The sequence below is a fragment of the Gorilla gorilla genome, chromosome 10 (genome assembly GCF_029281585.2).
Source record: "Gorilla gorilla gorilla isolate KB3781 chromosome 10, NHGRI_mGorGor1-v2.1_pri, whole genome shotgun sequence".
Lineage (NCBI taxonomy): Eukaryota > Metazoa > Chordata > Mammalia > Primates > Hominidae > Gorilla > Gorilla gorilla.
In genome coordinates this window covers 49991672-50010623 of record NC_073234.2, presented here as the reverse complement: position 1 = coordinate 50010623, position 18952 = coordinate 49991672, and the positions used below count along the sequence as shown (strand labels likewise).

At 46.9% G+C, this 18952-nt stretch overlaps 1 protein-coding gene across 1 annotated transcript; it reads right to left on the bottom strand.

Moving 5' to 3' along the window:
* Window positions 1–30: 30 nt before the first annotated feature.
* Window positions 31–18291, bottom strand: CELA1 (chymotrypsin like elastase 1). The gene is made up of 8 exons (XM_004053141.4): window positions 18157–18291; window positions 17365–17447; window positions 15323–15423; window positions 14141–14266; window positions 12805–12941; window positions 11429–11574; window positions 1267–1416; window positions 31–183 (listed from the first exon to the last, which is right to left on the bottom strand). The coding sequence occupies exons 1-8, from the start codon at window positions 18194–18196 to the stop codon at window positions 166–168; spliced, it is 801 nt and encodes a 266-aa protein (XP_004053189.3). The 5' UTR covers window positions 18197–18291; the 3' UTR covers window positions 31–165.
* Window positions 18292–18952: the final 661 nt, after the last annotated feature.

Genomic DNA, 18952 nt, shown 5'->3' with positions numbered 1-18952 from the left:
AGGGCTTAATTACAAATAGACACAGTATGATAATGTATATCTAGTTTTATTTGCTTTTCTATCAATGGCTCAATAGTCTTTTAGAATGTGTTTTACTTTTTGATCACAAGTCCTGTTGCAGATCTAAGAACCATTTTGGGAAGGTCGTTGGACTCAGGAAAATGTTCAGTTGGAGGCGATGACCTGAAGGAAAGACAGTTATGTCCACAGTCAGTAACTCCTGCCTACCTCCTTTCTTGTTTCCTCAGGGCTCCCAGTTAAGTATGGTTTTGTACTGGGTTTATGGGAAGTTGACAGGGTGTGGGGACAGGGAGGCAGGAAGTCAGCCTCAACTGTGATAGGACAGCTCAGTGTTATAGGTACATACCCAGAATACAGTGGCAAAGACAGACCTTGAAATGGCCGTGAGCCAAGATTACAAGGCTCCAGAATGTGTTTGAAGGGTGGAGGGCACAGTGAAATGTGTTGTGTGGCCTTTCCACCAGGTCAGTGTAGGCAGAGCCTCACCTAACTCTCAAGCATTATTTAAGGTGGTAAAACCTGTCAAAAATTAGAGCAGGCCGGGCGCTGTGGCTCATGCCTGTAATCCCAGCACTTTGGGTGGCAGGTGGATCACTTGAGGTCAGGAGTTCAAGACCAGCCTGACCAACATGGTGAAACCCGATCTCTACTAAAAATACAAAAAAAAATTTACCAGGTTTGGTGGTGCATGCCTATAATCCCAACTACTTGGGAGGCTGAAGCAGGAGAATCACTTGAACCCAGGAGGCAGAGGCTGCAGTGAGCCGAGATCAAGCCACTGCACTCCAGCCTGGGTGACACAGTGAGACTCTGTCTCAAAAAAAAAAAAAAAAAAGTTAGAGCAAATTATCATAATGTCCTTAGAAAGACGTTGTGGGAGAGGAAGTCGGTGCCTCCTTCCCTTGCGTAGGAGTACGCAGGCCTTTCTGAACCTGTTTTTCCCTGGGCTTTGACTTAGGAAGGCACTGATATGTCCCTGATTCAGATTTGATGTTGCCACTGTCTTACCCTAAGCAATAAACAATACAGTGAAGTCTGCTCTGTGGGTATGTGGAGGGGAGGGAATTCGGGATGGCAGCCTTATTGAAGGAAAGTACACCGTGGAAGGAAGGGAAGGGAGTAAACACATGAATGTGGTAAGGAAGATGACGGCTTGCCCAGTCCATCCAACGTTTGTTCCCCAACCCAGCCAGTGCATAGGTCTCCAGGTGACCCCATTTCAACCCATCATTTGAGAGGACTCACATTATTTATCCAGGAGATGTAAGCAGAGACCCGGGTGAAGACTGTAAGCTTCCTGGAGACACTACAGCCCTGGCTGGACACAAAGCTGGTCACTCCATGGACAGAATACTTGCCATTCACCAAGCAATGGAGGGGGCCCCCAGAGTCACCCTGCAGGGAGGAGAAACAGAATCCTAAAACTCCAGATCTTAGGGCTTTTGCTTGCATTCCCCCCGCCCCGTCTCTGGTTGTGAAATTCTGTACGGTTTTAAAGCTCCAATGCAAATCTCCACCTCCTTCATGTCCCCACAATCAAAATGAATCTCTTCTTCCTTTCTAAACAACCACAATACTTCTCTTTTGCTGCACTTATTTCATGTTCTGCCTTGTATTTTGGTTTCATAATTTGTTTGTACCTCCTCACACATGTCTATGAGCTTCCTGAGACAAAAACTCTTACCAAGATCTTTCCTCTCCACAATGCTAGCATAGAACTTTAAATATCTAAAGTTCAATCGCTTTTATCGGCTTAAATTGAACCTGGGGTAGCAAAAATAGGGCATTCTAATAATTTCTTTATCCCCAGCATTTAGACCAATGGGTATAATTAGACCAAGTATTTAGACTTGGTAGTCAAAACATGCTAAACTAAACTGGAATGAAGAGGAAAGTGATGTATTAAGTTACATGCTCAATTGGGAACCTGGGTTTATGGAATATGATCTTGCCTCCCTTCTTACTCAGCTTCTAGAATGCCAGGTCCATAATGCCACACATAAAATGGGAAGATACTTCTCTGGAAAAACTGAACAGTCCAAGAGGAAAGACCTAAAGATACTGACATTGGAGGTCCTCCACTAAAATGGCCTAGTCAGATCACCTGACAGAGAATCCACTATTGATGAACCCCATCTAAGGCTCAGAGCTACCAATCAGCCCACCCACTCTGGGTAAAAATACCACCCCCACTCTGAAATAAAAGCAGATGGTTAAGGATCACTAAACATCTAAAGAATGCCTCTAGCCGGGCCCGGTGACTCATGCCTGTAATCCCAGCACTTTGGGAGGCTGAGGCGGGCGGATCACAAGGTCAGGAGATCGAGACCATCTTGGCTAACACGGTGAAACCCCATCTCTACTAAAAATACAAAAAATTAGCCAGGCGTGGTGGCAGGCGCCTGTAGTCCCAGCTACTCGGGAGGCTGAGGCAGGAGAATGGCGTGAACCCGGGAGGCAGAGCTTGCAGTGAGCCAAGATGGCGCCACTGGGCTCCAGCCTGGGCGACAGAGTGAGACTCTGTCTCAAAAAAAAAAAAAAAAAAAAGGAATTCTTCTAATATAAAAATAAAGATTGAAACAAAGAAACAAGGAGCTAAATAAAAAATGAAGGCAACCAAGACTATGCAGGGAGAAGAAAACAAGCAATAAAACCATAACTAATAGGCTGGGCATGGTGGCTCACACCTGTAATCCCAGCACTTTGGGAGGCTGAGGCGGGCGGATCACCTGAGGTCAGGAGTTCAAGACTAGGCCAACACAGTGAAACCCCTAAAACTCTATTAAAAATACAAAAATTAGCCGGGCGTGGTGGTACATGCGTGTAATCCCAGTTACTCAGGAGGCTGAGGCAGGAGAATCGCTTGAACCCAGGAGCTGGAGGTTGTAGTGAGCTGAGATTGCACCACTGCACTTCAGCCTGGGCGACAGAGCGAGACTCCGTCTCAAAACAAACAAACAAACAAAAAACATGACTAATATGCATCCGTGATACAAGAACGGCATACTACTAAACAACATTCAGACAGCAAAAAGAGCCTTTGGAAATTACAGATTTGATAGATTTAGAAATGAGAGACTGGAAGAGTTGGAACATAAGATAGAACAAACAAGATATAGAGAAAACAAGAGGACCAGCTTAGGAGGCAAACGTGAATAACAGAAATTCTAGAAAGAGAAAAGTAAAAATAGAGTGGGAGGAAATCAACAAATAAACAACATTTTCTGGATCAAAGGTCTGGAGTTTCCGGGAAAACCCACCCATTAAGTATCCCTCACAACAAATGCAAATAGATCCACATAGACCACTAGGTCAAGAGAAGATGATATAGGTCACTTAACAAATTAGTGGAGTGTGTGGGGTTGAATTAATGAAAAACTGACTATATTAAGCAAATGAAAAAGACAATTTTTAACAGACATTGAAAAAATTGAAAAAGTTGTGCAGCAAGGGCTGACCTTGGTGGTTTATGACTGTAATCCCAACACTTTGGGAGGCTGAGGCAGGAGGACTGCTTAAGCTAAAGCCAGGAGTTTGAGACCAGCCTGGGGTACAAACCGAGACCCCCATCTCTATTAAAATTTTAAAAAATCAGCTGAGTGTGGTGGCATGTGCCTGTAGTCCTGGCTACTCAGGAGATTGAGGTGGGAGGATTTCTTGAGCCCAGAAATTCAAGGCTGCAGTGAGCTGTGATTGTGCTACTGCACTCCAGCCTGGGTGACAGAGTAAGATCCTGTCTCTTTAAAAAAAAAAGTTATGCAGCAAATGAAAAGTAAACCTAGAATATATTACATGATTTTGTTGTAAATAGCATTTTATATAATCATAGTAAATACCGAATGTTGATCTAACCAAAATATTTTGAGAGGTTGAGATGGTGATCAGAAAATGTCATGCTTGGAGGGCAGGTATGTATATATAAAAAATAAAGAGAATCACATCTGCCATAATGTCTGAACAGAAAAATAGCAGTGTAAGTATATAATTTTAAAGATGTAGACACCAAAAGAATCAGCTGAAGAGTTGAAAGTGGCCTCCCATGGGGTGGGAGAACTAGAGTAGCTATTCTTTTCCATTATTGAGCCCCATAATTTTATTTGCCAATTTAAGCTTCAATAAAAAGTAAAACTTGGGGCCAGGTGTGGTGGCTTACACCTGTAATCCCAGCACTTTGGGAAGCCGAGGTGGGTGGATCACGTGAGGCCAGGAGTTTGAGACCAGCCTGGCCAACATAGCGAAACCCCGACTCTACTAAAAATACAAAAAAAATTAGCCAGGTATGGTGGCTCATGCCTGTCATTCCAGCTACTGAGGAGGCTGAGGCACAAGAACCCAGGAGGAGGAGGTTGCAGTGAGCTGAGATCACGCTACCGTACTCCAGCCTGGGCGACAGAGCAAGACTCTGTCTCAAAAACAAACAAACAAAAGTAAAACTTAAAAAAAACTAGGGAAAGAGACCAAAATTTCAAACTGGGATAATTCTGTGTGTGTTTATTTTGAGATGGAGTCTCGCTCTGTCGTCCAGGCTGGAGTGCAGTAGTGCCATTTCAGCTCACTGCAACCACCACCTCCCAGGTTCAGGTGATTCTCCTGCCTCAGCCGCCCGAGTAGCTGGGAGTACAGATGTGTAGCCCCACTCCCCGTTAATGTTTTTTTTTTTTTTTTGAGACTGAATTTCGCTCTTGTTGCCCAGGCTGGAGTGTAATGGCATGATCTCAGCTCACTGCCACTTCCGCCTCCTAGGTTCAAGCAGTTCTCCTGCCTCAGCCTCCCAAGTAGCTGGGATTACAGGCATAAACCACCACACCTGGCTAATTTTGCATTTTTAGTAGAGATGGAGTTTCACTATGTTGGTCAGGCTGGTCTTGAACTCCTGACCTCAGGTGATCCACCCACTGTGGCCTCCCAAAGTGCTGGGATTACAGACATGAGCCACTGAGCCCGACTCTTTTTTTTTTTTTTTTTTTTTAAGACAGAGCCTCTGCCCAGGCTGGAGTGCAGTGGTATGGTCATAGCTCACCACAGTCCCAATCTCCTGGGCTCAAGCAGTCCTCCCACTTCAGTATCCCAAGTAGCTGGGACCACAGTGTGCGCCACCTCGCCCGGCTAATTTTTTAAATTTTTGCAGAGACAGGGTCTCCCTATGTTGCTGAGGCTAATCTCTAACTCCTGAGTTTAAGTGATGCTCCCACCTCAGCCTCCCAAAGTGCTGGGATTAGAGGCATGAGCCACCATGCCCAGTCAAGGGTAATTACTTTAAAGTGGAACTACCTGTACTCCACCCTAACTGCTATTTAGGAAAGGATGTTTTCTTTAGATTATTGTACTCAAAACAAAACAATCTCTTCCACCTAAATTCTATTAGGGATTTGAGAGTATTTCAGGGGCTAGAGGAATGATAGATAAATGAATTGTATATAATACTATTGTCTTGTGCTATTTGACCCAAAAAGAGACCAAGCCTCAGGAGAGAGGGAGGGTGTGGCTGAGGATTTTAGAGCAGAAGGAAGAGTTGGAAAAGAAATCAGTGGGGATGGGTTGATTGAAATGGGAGGTTCTAAGTGAATCCACTCTGAGGAGAAGGGTTGGAGACCCAGAACTGTGAAAGCCCAGAAGACACACTATTTGAGAAACTCCAGTGGGGAGGGACCTGGGGACACAATTGCCTCTGAGAAGTGTCAATTTGGAGTGGCAGCCAGAAGAAAAGTACTCGTTTTTTTAGAGCTCAGGGCTTATGGGAGAGCACAGGCATGTGTATTCACTCAGAAAGGTTAAACCTTAGGAGGTTATAGGTGAAGCTGGCTGATGAAGGCCTAGAAGAGGTTGCATTATGCATTAGTCTATTTTCCCCCTTATTCCCATGTAGAGTCCCTGGGATACAGGACTTTTAAATGTTAATACCAGGAAAGTCTAGGGCAAACTAGGATGAATTGGCTACTTTATTTCCATGGTTCTTTGTACTCATACACACAAAAAACTTTTTAATCCTTTTTTTTTTCTTTGAGACAGAGTCTTGCTCTGTTGCCCAGGCTGGAGTACAGTGGCACGATTTCAGCTCACTGCAAGCTCCACCTCCCCGGTTCACACCATTCTCCTTCCTCAGCCTCCCGAGTAGCTGGGACTACAGGCGCCCGCCACCACGCCTGGCTAATTTTTTTGTATTTTTAGTAGAGACGGGGTTTCACCGTGTTAGCCAGGATGGTCTCGATCTCCTGACCTCGTGATCCGCCTGCCTTGGCCTCCCAAAGTGCTGGGATTACAGGCATGAGCCACCGCGCCTGGCCTAATCCTTTCATTTTTATAGTTTCAGCCAGCCTGCCAGCTTCTCTCTCTCCTCCATCTAGTTTGGACCTTGCAGTTGATCTGCAATCCTGTCCTTTTACCCCAATCATGCAGGAAACCGTCTTTGAGTAAAACAGAGTGAATCATATATCCATGTGGTCGTAGTCTGGTCTCCAAACAGCCAGTCAGCAACATCTTGGAGGACTGTCCTCCTATTCACACTAACTATTCCAGACCCATACAACCCTTTCCCCTTCATTTTCAGCAGTCAAGTTGACTCCTCCTAGTTCATGAGTAACTAGAAGCAATAATGTAGAACACCTGCCAACGTTCGGCTACCAAATCCGGCAAACTTTTCTATGTCTGTGTGCACATCTGGTATCCCTCTTCCTGTTCAGAGCCGGCTCCACCTGTGCTCTTAGTTCCATCTCTTTCTTCTGTGGGATCTTGTGCCATCCATTATTATTATTACCTCTCTCTGACTCTACAGGATTCTTTCCTCTCTGCCTGTTTATGTACTCAATTTTCTTTTCTCTTTTCTTTTTTGAGACGGAGTCTCACTCTGTCACCCAGGCTGGAGTGCAGTGGTGCGATCTTGGCTCACTGCAACCTCTGCCTCCTAGGTTCAAGCAATTCTCCTGCCTCAGCCTCCTGAGTAGCTAGGATTACAGGCACGCGCCACCATGCCTGGCTACTTTTTTGTATTTTTAGTAGAGATGGTGTTTCACCATGCTGGCCAGGCTGGTCTCGAACTCCTGACCTTGTGATCTGCCCACCACAGCCTCCCAAAGCACTGATATTACAGGCGTGAGCCACCACGCCCAGCCAATTTTCTTCTCTTAGAAGATCCACTCCCTCCATGACTTGCTGTCCTTAAAGCTACTAGACTTTTTTTGTTCTTCCTTTTTTTTTTGTCCTCTTTTGAGACAGGGTCTCACTCTGTTGCCCAGGCTGGAGTGCCGTGGTGCGATCATAGCTCACTGCAGCCTCGAACTCCTTGGCTCAAGTGATCTTCCCACCTCAGCCTTCCAAGTAGCTGGGGTTACAGGTGCACGCCACCACATCCAGCTAATTTTTAAAATTTTCATAGAGATGAAGTCTCCCTACATTTCCCAGGCTGGTCTCTAACTCCTGGGCTCAAGCGATCCTCCTGCCTCAATCTGCCAAAATCTTGGGATTACAGGCATGAGCTACTACACCGGCCGGTTATATTTCTTATTGCCTCTTTATTTCTTACCCTTCGGACAAGCTTCTGCCCTCACCACTCCACTGAAACTGCTCTTGCCAAGGTTACAATTGCCAAAGTGGCCACTTTCAGCTCTTATCTACTGTGGCTTCTGGGTGAATTGTATATTATGTGATATCTGTAAGTACTTCCTGAGATTTCATAATATCCTTATTACCAGGTTTTTATCTTACATCTACTTCTCCTTTCTTAGATCCTAGTGGTTTCTTTGTCCTCCACTTATCCCTGAAACACTCAAGTATTTATGTTCTGACAGTTCTTTCCCAACCCACTGCTCTTTTCTCATTGAACAGTTTTTCCCTGGGATGGGATCTGATTTGTTCTCAGTAGGTATCTCTAGCCCAGCTCTTCCCCCAGGCCCCACTTTTTCTATCTAATTTCTTGGCCAGGCATGGTGGCTCATGCCTGTAATCCCAGCACTTTGGGAGGCTGAGGTCAGGAGTTTGAGACTTCGCCTGGCCAACATGGGGAAACCCCGTCTCTACTAAAAATACAAAAATTAGCCAGGTGTTGTGGCACATGCCTGTAATCCCGGCTACTTAGGAACCTGAGGTAGTAGAATCACTTGAGCCCGTGAGACAGAGGGGGCAGTGAGCTGAGATCACGCTACTGCACTCCAGCCTGGGTGAGAGAGGGAGACTCCGTCTCAAACAAAACAAAAAAAAACACCAAATTTCTTACTGGTTGCTATACCTGAATGTCCCACTGGGATCTCAGACAAAGCTTGTCCAGAACCAAACTCATCATCTTCTCTCTCAAACTCTGTAAATCTTGTCTCAGGGCAACAATGCCCTCCCCCAAATCACTTAAACCAGATGCTTGGCTGTTGTTCCAGATCCTCCTCCTTCCCTCCTCCGGTTCCTATCACCACTGCCTTAATTCAGGCCCTCAAATTTCTTGCCATTGCAATAGCCCTCTAGGCAATCTCCCTGCCTCTCTTGCCTTCTTCAAAAACATGCCTAAAGAACAATTCTAAAAGGTGAATCTGGTTGTGCTAGTCTCCTGTTTAGAAGTCTTTGATGGCTTCCCAATGCCCAAGAGTTAAGGTTCATGTCCCCAAGCCTGGCATTTGAAGCCCTGAGTTGTACAGCTCTTGCTTGCCTCTCTAGTCTTACCTCCTGACATTTCCTAGTATGGTGGTAGCTTCTATTCTAGCCCAGGGGTCAGCAAACCTCTTCTGTTAAGGGCCAAACAGTACATATTTCAGGCTTTGCAGGCCATACAGTCTTGATTGCAACTACTTTGTGTTGTAGTACAAAAGCAGCCATAGGCTGGGCATGGTGCCTCACGCCTATAATCCCAGCACTCTAGGAGGCCAAGGCAGGAGGATTGCTTGAGGTCAGGAGTTCAAGACCAGCCTGGGCATCATAGTGAAACCTTGTCACTACCAAAAACAAAACAAAATTAGCTGGGTGTGATGGCATGTGCCTGTTATCCTAGCTACTTGGGAGGCTGAGGTGGGAGGATCATTTGAGCCCAGGAAGTTGAGGCTGCAGTGAGCCAAGATGGCACCACTGCAGTCCAGCCTGAGTGATAGAGCAAGACCTTGTCTCTTCAAAAAAAAAAAAAAAAAAAAAAAAGCAGCCATAAACAGTTTGTAAATGAGCAACTGTGACTGTGTTCCAATGAAATGTTATTTATGGGCACTGAAATTTCATATATTTTTCATGTGTCATGACATATTATTATTCTGATTTTTTTTCCTTACCATTAATAAATGTAATAATTCCAGCCTGGGCAACATGGTGAAACCCTGTCTCTACAAAAAGTACAAAAAATTAGCTGGGTATGGTGGTGTGTGCCTGTAGTCCCAGCTACTAGGGAGGCTGAGGTGGGAAAATCACTTGAGCCTAGGAGGCAGAGGTTACAAGTGAACCATGATGGTACAACTGAACTCCAACCTGGGCAACAGAGTGAGATGCTGTCTCAAAAAAAAAAAAAAAAAATATATATATATATATATATATATATATGGCCAGGCGCGGTGGCTCACGCCTGTAATCCTAGCACTTTGGGAGGCAGAGGCAGGTGGATCACGAGGTCAGGAGTCCGAGACCAGCCAGTTCGAGACCAGCCTTGCCAACATGGTGAAATCCTGTCTCTACTAAAAATACAAAAATTAGCGGATGTGGTGGTGCGTGCCTGTAATCCCAGCTACTCGGGAGGCTGAAGCAGAATTGCTTGAACCCGGGAGGCAGAGGTTTCAGTGAGCTGAGATTGCGCCACTGCACTCCAGTCTGGGCGACAGAGTGAGACTCCATCTCAGGAAAAAAAAAAACAAAACATACACACACACACACACACACACACATACACATACGCATACATATATATATATATAGAAATCGAAATGTAATAACCATTCTAAGCTCATGGGCCGTATAAAACAAGCAGTGAGCTAGATTCGGCTTGTGGACCTCCAGCCGCTGCTCTACTCTAGCCTTAGGGAATGCCCCATAATTCTCTATGTACTCTAGGTTGTTTCTTGGCCCCCTGTCTTTATTCATGCCGTTCCCTCCCTCTGAATGTCTTTTCTCCTTTTTGCCTGGCCTATTCCTATTTACCCCTCAGGACCCACTACAAATTCTACTTTCTTGGGGAAGGCAGGTCTTTTCTGGCCCCAGTAGGTAGAGGTAGGTACCTACCCTTGGGCTTCCATATCACCTGTGCACATCCTGATTATTAACACTTAACCACATTGTATTACAATGTTCTATTGTATGTCTGCGCCTCTAGTTTCTTTACTTGACACTGTTTGATCCATCTTTGTAACCTTAGCACCTAGCACAATGCCTGGCATATAGTAGATATATAATGAATAGTTGTTAAACTGCATTAAGAAATCTGGGGTGGGGCATGGTGGCTCATGCCTGTATTCCCAGCACTTTGGGAGGCCAATGTGGGAGGATCACTTGAGCCCTGGAGTCTGAGATAAGCCTGGGCCACAAAGCAAGACCCCATCTCTATATTAAAATAATAATAATTAAAAAAGCTTAAAAAGAGAAATCTGTAAGATAGTTTATGGCTGATTGATCTTGTCAAAATAGAGGAAGGTTATATTTGTTATATATAAGCTATTATAAAATTATTTTGTGCACTTTCCCCTATCAAACTCACCTGTACATACTGCCAGAAATATCACTGGGGTAAAGGGATGGTGGTAGAGGAACTGCAAGAGAAGTAGGACTGATAGGTAAGAGGGAGCAGGGTACTGCTTATACACCATCACAACACCTGTCCAGGCTCAGCTGCATCGCTGCCATTAAAAAATCTAGGTAACAAATTTGGCTGGGCATGGTGGCTCACGCCTGTAATCCCAGCACTTTGGGAGGCCAAGGCGGGTGGATCACCTGAGGTCGGGAGTTCGAGATCAGCCTGAGCAACATGGAGAAACCCTGTCTCTACTAAAAATACAAAAAAATTAGCCGGGCGTGGTGGTGCATGCCTGTAATCCCAGCTACTTGGGAGGCTGAGGCAGGAGAATTGCTATAACCCGGAGGCGGAGGTTGCAGTGAGCCGAGATCGTCCCATTGCACTCCAGTCTGGGCAACAAGAGCAAAACTCCATCTCAAAAAAAAAAATCTAGGTAACAAATTCTAAGAACACACACATACACCAACAACAACATATAAATGTTGGGCCACGTACAAACTTTGAAGTGAGGGCATCGAGCAAGATCAATTTTAAGGTTCCTTTCAACTTTGAGTTTCTGCATGTGTAGAGTTACCAGCACAGGATCATTCTCACTTAGACGCCAGAGTAGAAAATTGAGTCTGTGTAGGACTAAGAGTAAGTGTCGAATAGGGAGGTGAGGAAGAGGGGTGGAGGGATAGGCAGAGAGTGGCGGGACCTGGGGTGGGACCCCCTGCAAATGTTCACCTGGCATCCAGAGCGAACTCCATCTCCACCAGCACACACCATGGTGTTCTTCACAGTGGAGCCCCAGTAGGAGGAGCTGGAGCAGATGGCGTAGTCCACAGAGGGCAGGTAAGCCTGCTGCAGGGTCTGGGCCAGCTGCCCATTGGCTGAACAGGACACACAGCATTGGCAGTCAGCTCCAGATGTGGTCCAGCGGAAAAACCTTCCACCCCTGCCACACCTTCCCAAACTCTCGTGAAAGCTGATCTCAGGGCAAACTCCTTCTCTCTCCCTGTTGCATGTGGTGGATCCTCTGTCTTCTCTCTTTATATGGCCGCACAGGACCCTTCCCTCAGGGAGGCAGCCTTGCTTACTGTACCTAGGCTCCAAGCCACCAACCCTACTCCTGCTTCTTTTCACTCGTGGATAACTTAGTTGCACCATGGAATGGCCTTATTTGTGGATGATTTATCTGTCTGTTCTGTTTGCTCCTGCAAGCTCATGGAGCAGAAATGGGATTGTGCATGCTTGTTTCCATTTCTTTTTCTTTTTTTTTTTTGAGATGGAGTTTCACTCTTGTTGCCCAGGCTGGAGTGCAATGGAGCAATCTCGGCTCACCACAACCTCCGCCTCCCAGGTTCAAGAGATTCTCCTGCCTCAGCCTGCCGAGTAGCTGGGATTAAAGGCATGCACCACCATGCCTGGCTAATTTTGTATTTTTAGTAGAGATGGGGTTTCTCCATGTTGGTCAGGCTTAAGCGATCCTCCTTCCTCAGCCTCCTGAGTACCTGGGACTACAGACTCATGCCACCACGCTCAGCTAAGGATCCTTAATTTCTCTGGACCTTGGTTTCCTCATGTATAAAATGAAGCACTGGCTGGGTGCAGTGGCACATGCCTGTAATCCCAGCACTTTGGGAGGCTGAGGTGGGAGGATTTCTTAAGCTCAGGAGTTCGAGGCCAGCTAGGCAATATAGCGAGATCCCATCTCTACAAAAAAATTTAAAAATTAGCTGAGCGTGGTGGTACATGCCTATAGTCTCAGCTACTCAGGAGGCTGAGGTGGGAGGATCACTTGAGCCCAGGAAGTGGAGGTTGCAGCCTGGGTGACAGAGCGAAACTCTGTCTCTAAATAAATAAATAAATTTTAAAAATGAGGGGCTGGTAAAAAAAAAAATTCTCTGATAAAGTCTTTTTTGTTCTAAGAGTCCATGAATCTGTCAACTACTTCACAGCCCATTCTTAGCTTGATATAATGCATCAGTTATTGTATCTATGGTTCTTTTAGCTCCTGGTCTCTGGCCATAAGCACCTAGGACCACAGAAAAAGGTGTCTTAGAAGCTCAGCTACCTAATCAAGATCCCCGTGGTGGATTGTGCCAATGTAGGCAACTTACTCTTGGTCTTGCCCCAGCCTGTGATGTAGCAGGGACTGTTGTTAGCCAGGATGGCTCCCTCCTGGGGCAGAACACCCAGCTGGACATAGCTATTGAGGGTAACGCTCTGGGCCAGGCGCAGCAGGGCGATGTCATAGCTGCAGGAGAAAAGGAGACTGCTCACTCATGGGATCAGCTCTTCCCTGAGGTCAGCATATACACTGGCCCTCTCTAAGCATTTGTATCCCCGTGGAATTGGAAAGTGATGACTTTGAAGAAGGACGGGGCTCACTTGCTAAGCCTCAAACTAGAGCAATTACAATTTAACATGTAAACATTCTATGTTTAACAGCAGCATCTGCTGGTGGGACATTGGTATTGCAGCCTAGCTCTGACCTTTGCAACCCAGGGAAGTAGAGAATGGGGGAATCTGAAAGGAGCAGAGTGGCATGATCTTGGTGGCAGAGTTCTCAAACAAGAAAAATGTAAAAGGCTGAGTGGCTCTACAAGCTCAGTAGAATATTCCAATTCCTTGAACCCACCCCCACCTCCACATGCTATAGAATTGACCACCATTTTAATTATTTATTTTCCAGAAGTTTACAACTCAACTTTCAATTTTCCCGTGTAAGATTCACTTTAGGAAATTTACTTTTGCTGATGGAGTCTGTTCTATAATGTGAATAATAAATAATGATAAAACCCCCCATATAAACAGAACATTAAAATCTGCAGAGAAGGGTAATCCACTGTGCAAACCAGCCTGGATCCAACAAATCCTAAAGGTCTTCAAAGATTCTCAAGCCCTCCAGAACCTCAGTTCTCTTTTTCTTATGAGACAGAGTCTTACTCTGTCACCCAGGCTGGAATGCAGTGGCGCGATCTCAGCTCACTGCACCCTCTTCCTCCTGGGTTCAAGTGATTCTCCTGTAATCAAGCGATTACAGGCACGTGCCACCATGCCTGGCTAATTTTTTTTTTTTTTTTTTGTATTTTTAGTACAGACAGCGTTTCACCATATTGGTCAGGCTGGTCTCAAACTCCTGACCTCAGGTGATCCGCCTGCCTTCGCTTCCCAAAGTGTTGGGATTATAGGCATGAGCCACTGTGCCTGGCCCAGAACCTAAATTCTCAAAGTCCTCCTGGACGAATGAGCCAGCTCATTGCTCCCTCTAGGACATGGTGCCCTCTCTCAGGCTCAGCTGGGCTCCTTAACTAAAGGCCAGGCCAGGAGCCATGGACCAGGTTTCAGGCCATGCAATCCCTCTAGCCCTCTGAAAGAACAGGTGAAGGCAGCCAGTTGTTGGCTAGTCAGGCCTCACCGCCCAGCCCAGGGCCAGCTTGGACTTGCTCCTACCCGGCAGCCACGTTATCGCTGTTCCAGTATGGATGCACCACGATCTTCTGCACACTCACGTACTGCTCAGTGCCATCATTCTGGCTCAGGTTATGGTCTCCAGCCACCATGCGGAAAGTCTTCTGGCTGGCGTGAGAGAAGGAATCCCTGAGTCATCCAGGGGACTCAAACCTTCTCTACCCCACTTAGAGAAAAGTTGAAAAACCATCTTTTTTTTATCATTATTATTTAGGATTTTTTTTTTTTTTTTTTTTTTTAGAGATGGGGTTTTGCTGTGTTGCCCAGGCTGGCTTCAAACTCCCAGGCTCAAGTGATCCTCCCACCGCAGCTTCCCTAGTAGCTGGGACTACAGGTGTGAGCCACCGTGCCCAGGTTTTGTTTCTTATTTTAGGACAGGAACCCATCTTATCTGGTCTAGGCAGAGGAGAGATATAAGACTCTCCAAAATGAGAAAGTAACAAGCTCTTTCATTCCCTAATTGACTAACTTGTGGAAGTGAAAAAAACTACCATCACTTTCATTTTCTCGGTTTAACATCATAGGCTGAATATCTTGTAACCTGGGAGAGTTTAGTGCACATAAATGAAATAATGGCTCTCAGCCACTAAGATTTTCAAGGAAGCATAGACTTCTAGGCTAGTCATTCTTAAAGCGCGGTTCCTGGGCCGCAGCATGAGCATCACCTGGAAACTTGTTAGAAATGCAAATTATCAGGCCTCACCCTGGACCTACCAAATTAGAAACTCTGCTGGATGGGGCCCAGCAATCTGTGCCTTCCAGGTGATTCTGACACATGCTCAAATGTGAAAACCATTGCCCAAGACAAATAGGAAAAAATAGTCACCAGTCAGACATTGACTAGGCACTTACATATTTACTCAATCCTCACAACATTTCTACAAAGTAAACGTTCTTAGCCCATTTTAGAGATAGGAGAATGGGGGCATAGTTGCCTAAGGCTACATAGCTAGAATTTGGTGGAGCAAGATTTGAATTTGAGTCTCCCTGACTCCAAAGTTTGTACTTTCACCATACTACCTCCCTGCAGGCCCTGAACAGGAAAGGAGCCACTGCCCAGTCCCTGAAGTGCTGTCCGGAGAGGGCAAAATTATATCTTCCTTCAGAAGGGTCAGCCCCTTCCCCTTCCAGGGGCCCAGGAAAGCTCGTCTTTGTTTTTCTTACTAATCCACGCAGTGAGCAGCTGTCATCACCCAGTTCTGTCTGATGAGGGTCCCTCCACAGGTGTGATACCAGGAACCTCCAGACCGGTACTGGAGGGAAATCTAGATGGGGAGGAAAGAAAGAAGGGATAGGTTGGTGTTTCTCAAATGGTTTTGCCCCAGGTCGGTTGCAGTGGCTCATGCCAGTAATCCCAGCACTTTGGAAGGCTGAGGCAGGAGGATCAGTTGAGCCTAGGAGCTGGAGACCAGCCTGGGCAACATAGTGAGACCTCGCCTCTACAACGTCAGAAATAATTAAATATAAAAGACTTTGCCTCAAACTACATGTCACCTCCTTAAAGTCCTGCTGTCCTTCAAAACATTCTCTTTCTGGGCTAGAGATGGCAAATAGGTTTCATCTGACCTGCCAATTGCTACTGATTGATTGGTAGTGGCCACCTGGAGTGTGGCATTGATAAGGGGTGTGTAGATGCTTCTGGGGTCAGCAGGAAGGGATGCTCCATCACTTGGTGATGTTTGCTGTGTACATGGATGGAGGAGTAAAGGCACACAGTGTATTTGGCATTATCTCTCTAGGTTGTTGCAATGGACCTAGAACCCATTGTAACTCCTTTTTTGGAACTCCTTCTACCTCTCTTCTCCCTTAAAGTGGAACTATAGGCCAGGCACCATGGCTCACGCCTGTGATCCCAGCACTTTGGGAGGCCGAGGCGGGTGGATCACGAGATCAGGAGATCAAGACCATCCTGGCCAACATGGTGAAACCCCATCTCTACTAAAAATGCAAAAATTAGTCGGGCGTGGTGGCATGCACCTGTAGTCCCAGCTACTCAGGAGGCTGAGGCAGGAGAATCGCTTGAACCCAGGAGGCGGAGGTTACAGTGAGCTGAGATAGTGTCACTGCACTGCAGCCTGGTGACAGAGCGAGACTCCATCACTCCCCCTCCTCCCCCAAAAAAGAGGAACTATAGGCAAAGTTTTGCTCCATCACCTAAGCCCAACAGGCTTAGGTCTCCAGAGCTGTACCTTTAGTGTTTTCAAGACATCTCCTGTCTCCCCACTTCAGGGACTACTTAGAAATACCAATGGGAGGCCAGGCGCGGTGGCTCACGCCTGTAATCCCAGCACTTTGGGAGGCTGAGGCGGGTGGATCACCTGAGGTCAGGAGTTTGAGACCAGCCTGGCCAACATGGTGAAACCCCGTCTCTACTAAAAATACAAAAATTAGCTGGGCATGGTGACAGGCGCCTGTAATCCCAGCTACTCAGGAGGCTGACGCAGGAGAATTGCTTGAACCCAGGAGGCAGAGGTTGCAGTGAGCCGAGATCATGCCGTTGCACTCTAGCCTGGGCAATGAGAGTGAAACTCCATCTCAAAAAAAAAATACCAATAGGATGTTTGTTTTTATCAGTTCATGTCTCTTCCTCTAGCACCTCATATTATGTAATAGCTCTACTCCTGAAAACTGGGGCTGAGACTTCTATAAGCTAAAACTCTGATTGCAGTGAGATCTTCTCAAAGTGTGGATCTTCACCAGTTAATTTGCCAGGTTTACATATTTAGATCACTTAAATCAGGGCCCAGCTGCCCTGTTAGCAAAGTGGAAACTCTAAATAGCCAACTAAGCAGCATGCTGTACGTGTGTGTGTGTGTGTGTGTGTGCGTGCGCGCACATGCGTGCAAGCATTGTGACACACACAGTGTGGAGTGGTGTGCGTGTGAGTTTCAAGGTATGTGGAGTCCAAGGTGCCTGTCTGGCACCCAGTCTTTCTCGCGTGGCACAAGTGCTGTCGCTGAGAATATAAATGTATCTTGTGTTTGGGTGTGTGCCCTGAAGAGGGACTGTGGTTGGTGTATAAATCCCCTCCTCCAAGCCTTTTGCATTTAGAAAACCACCTAAGCCTGATCCCATCCATCTTTAAAATCGAGAACCTAGACAATTGGAGAGCTGCTTGTTGATAGGGACATGCACAAACACACATGATACCTTATGCACTGAGCTCTTATTTGGGTGGAAGTCTGGGGCTGGGAAGGAACACCCACCTGAGAGGGCCAGGAATTCCTCCCGGCCTCAGTCCCTCCGACTACGCGGGCATTGGTTTCCGGAAAGTCCTGGGTGCTGTGTCCTTTGTGGGGCAGAAGAAAAGTGAGTGATGACTAAGCATGGGGTCAGCCAGGGGTAGGGGTTGGGGGTGGCGACTGTGCTTTGAGGAATGTTAGCCTTGTCTGCAAATTCACAGTTCCTCTCTAACGAATGAGGGGCCCAGCTGTGAGTTCTCTGAGCCCCTTTTGAAAACAACGGTGCCTGGGTGCCTTCTGTTTCCCCCAGGTGTTCCCAGAACTCCGGCATGCTATGAAGGACCTCTCTCAAACCACCAGGCTAGGCCCCAGAGGCTCCTTGTGGTCTCCTCTTTGCTCAAGATCACCCTTTGGCCTGAAGAGACCCCCCCCCCCCCACTCTTTGACCCCCACCAGCCCCCTAATGCTTTGGCAAGATTCTCCAGGGTTCAGGGCCTGTAGTGCACACCCCAGCCAGGCACCTGCTGAGGAAGTCCTCCTGTCAATGGGGGTGGTGGGGAAGCCCAGGGACCCACCCCACTACCAGATGGGGCTTCTCTCTGCTTTGTGGCCCAGGGACCTGCCACCCAGAGGGGCCTGAATAGCCAGTGGCCCTGACCTTTTCTATCTTGGCCTCCAGGAGAGTAAAGGACGCTCTGCCTGCAGAGCGTCCCACCTGCCCTGGGACAGGGTGCTGGCCTGGACTTAGGGAAAATTTGCTGACCTTCCTGCCCAAGTCCCCCTCCCTATAGACCTCAGGCCACATGATCCACTTACCATAAAGGACCAGGGTTGCGAACACCAGGAAGCGCAGCATGTTGCCGATGGAGTAGACCACTGCTTTCTTGCTTGGACCAAGCCCTCTTTATACTCCTCTTAGCAGCAAAGCTGACTGTCTTCTTGCCAACTGGCAGGGCTGAGGGTGCAAGGCAGGGAAAATCAAAGGTGACATGGAAATACAAATGAAAATATTTCTTTTCAAGTAAACTAATGTATCTGTTATTCAAAGACAGAACAAGGCCAGAGCTGAATTAATCATCTGCTTTTAATTGAAAAGCATCCAACAAACTCTTTTTCAGAAATAAGATGGAGAACCAGGGCTGGTTTTTCTCTAAGGGAGCACCCCTTGTCATCCATCACTCTCTCGTTGTCCTCAGTGGCACCATAAATGCAGAGACTTGCCCTGTGCACTAGCAGCTGGAGGCCAGGGGGATAGTGGAAGAGGGGGGAGTGGTTAGCAAGGGCAAGGAAGACACAGCAACTCTCTCTGCCCAAAGAGGGAGATGGCACATGACCCCAGGATGCAGGCATAGGTGTAAATGCAGACACAAAAGCCAAATAGATGCAGTGGAGATAATTCTGGGGGAGGAAGTACTGAGAAACAGGCTTGGGCCCTCTCAGATGGAGAGCCAAGAAGGGGCTCCCAGAGGAGAATATGGGGCAGGGTAGAGGAGGGGATCCTTGGGATGTGAAGACAGTCTGAGGGCTATGAGGGTAGATGGAGGGTGGAGGGCAGAGGGAGAACGAGGGTAGGAGCCGAGGTTCCTGCAGGAGATGAAAGGCTTTGTCCATC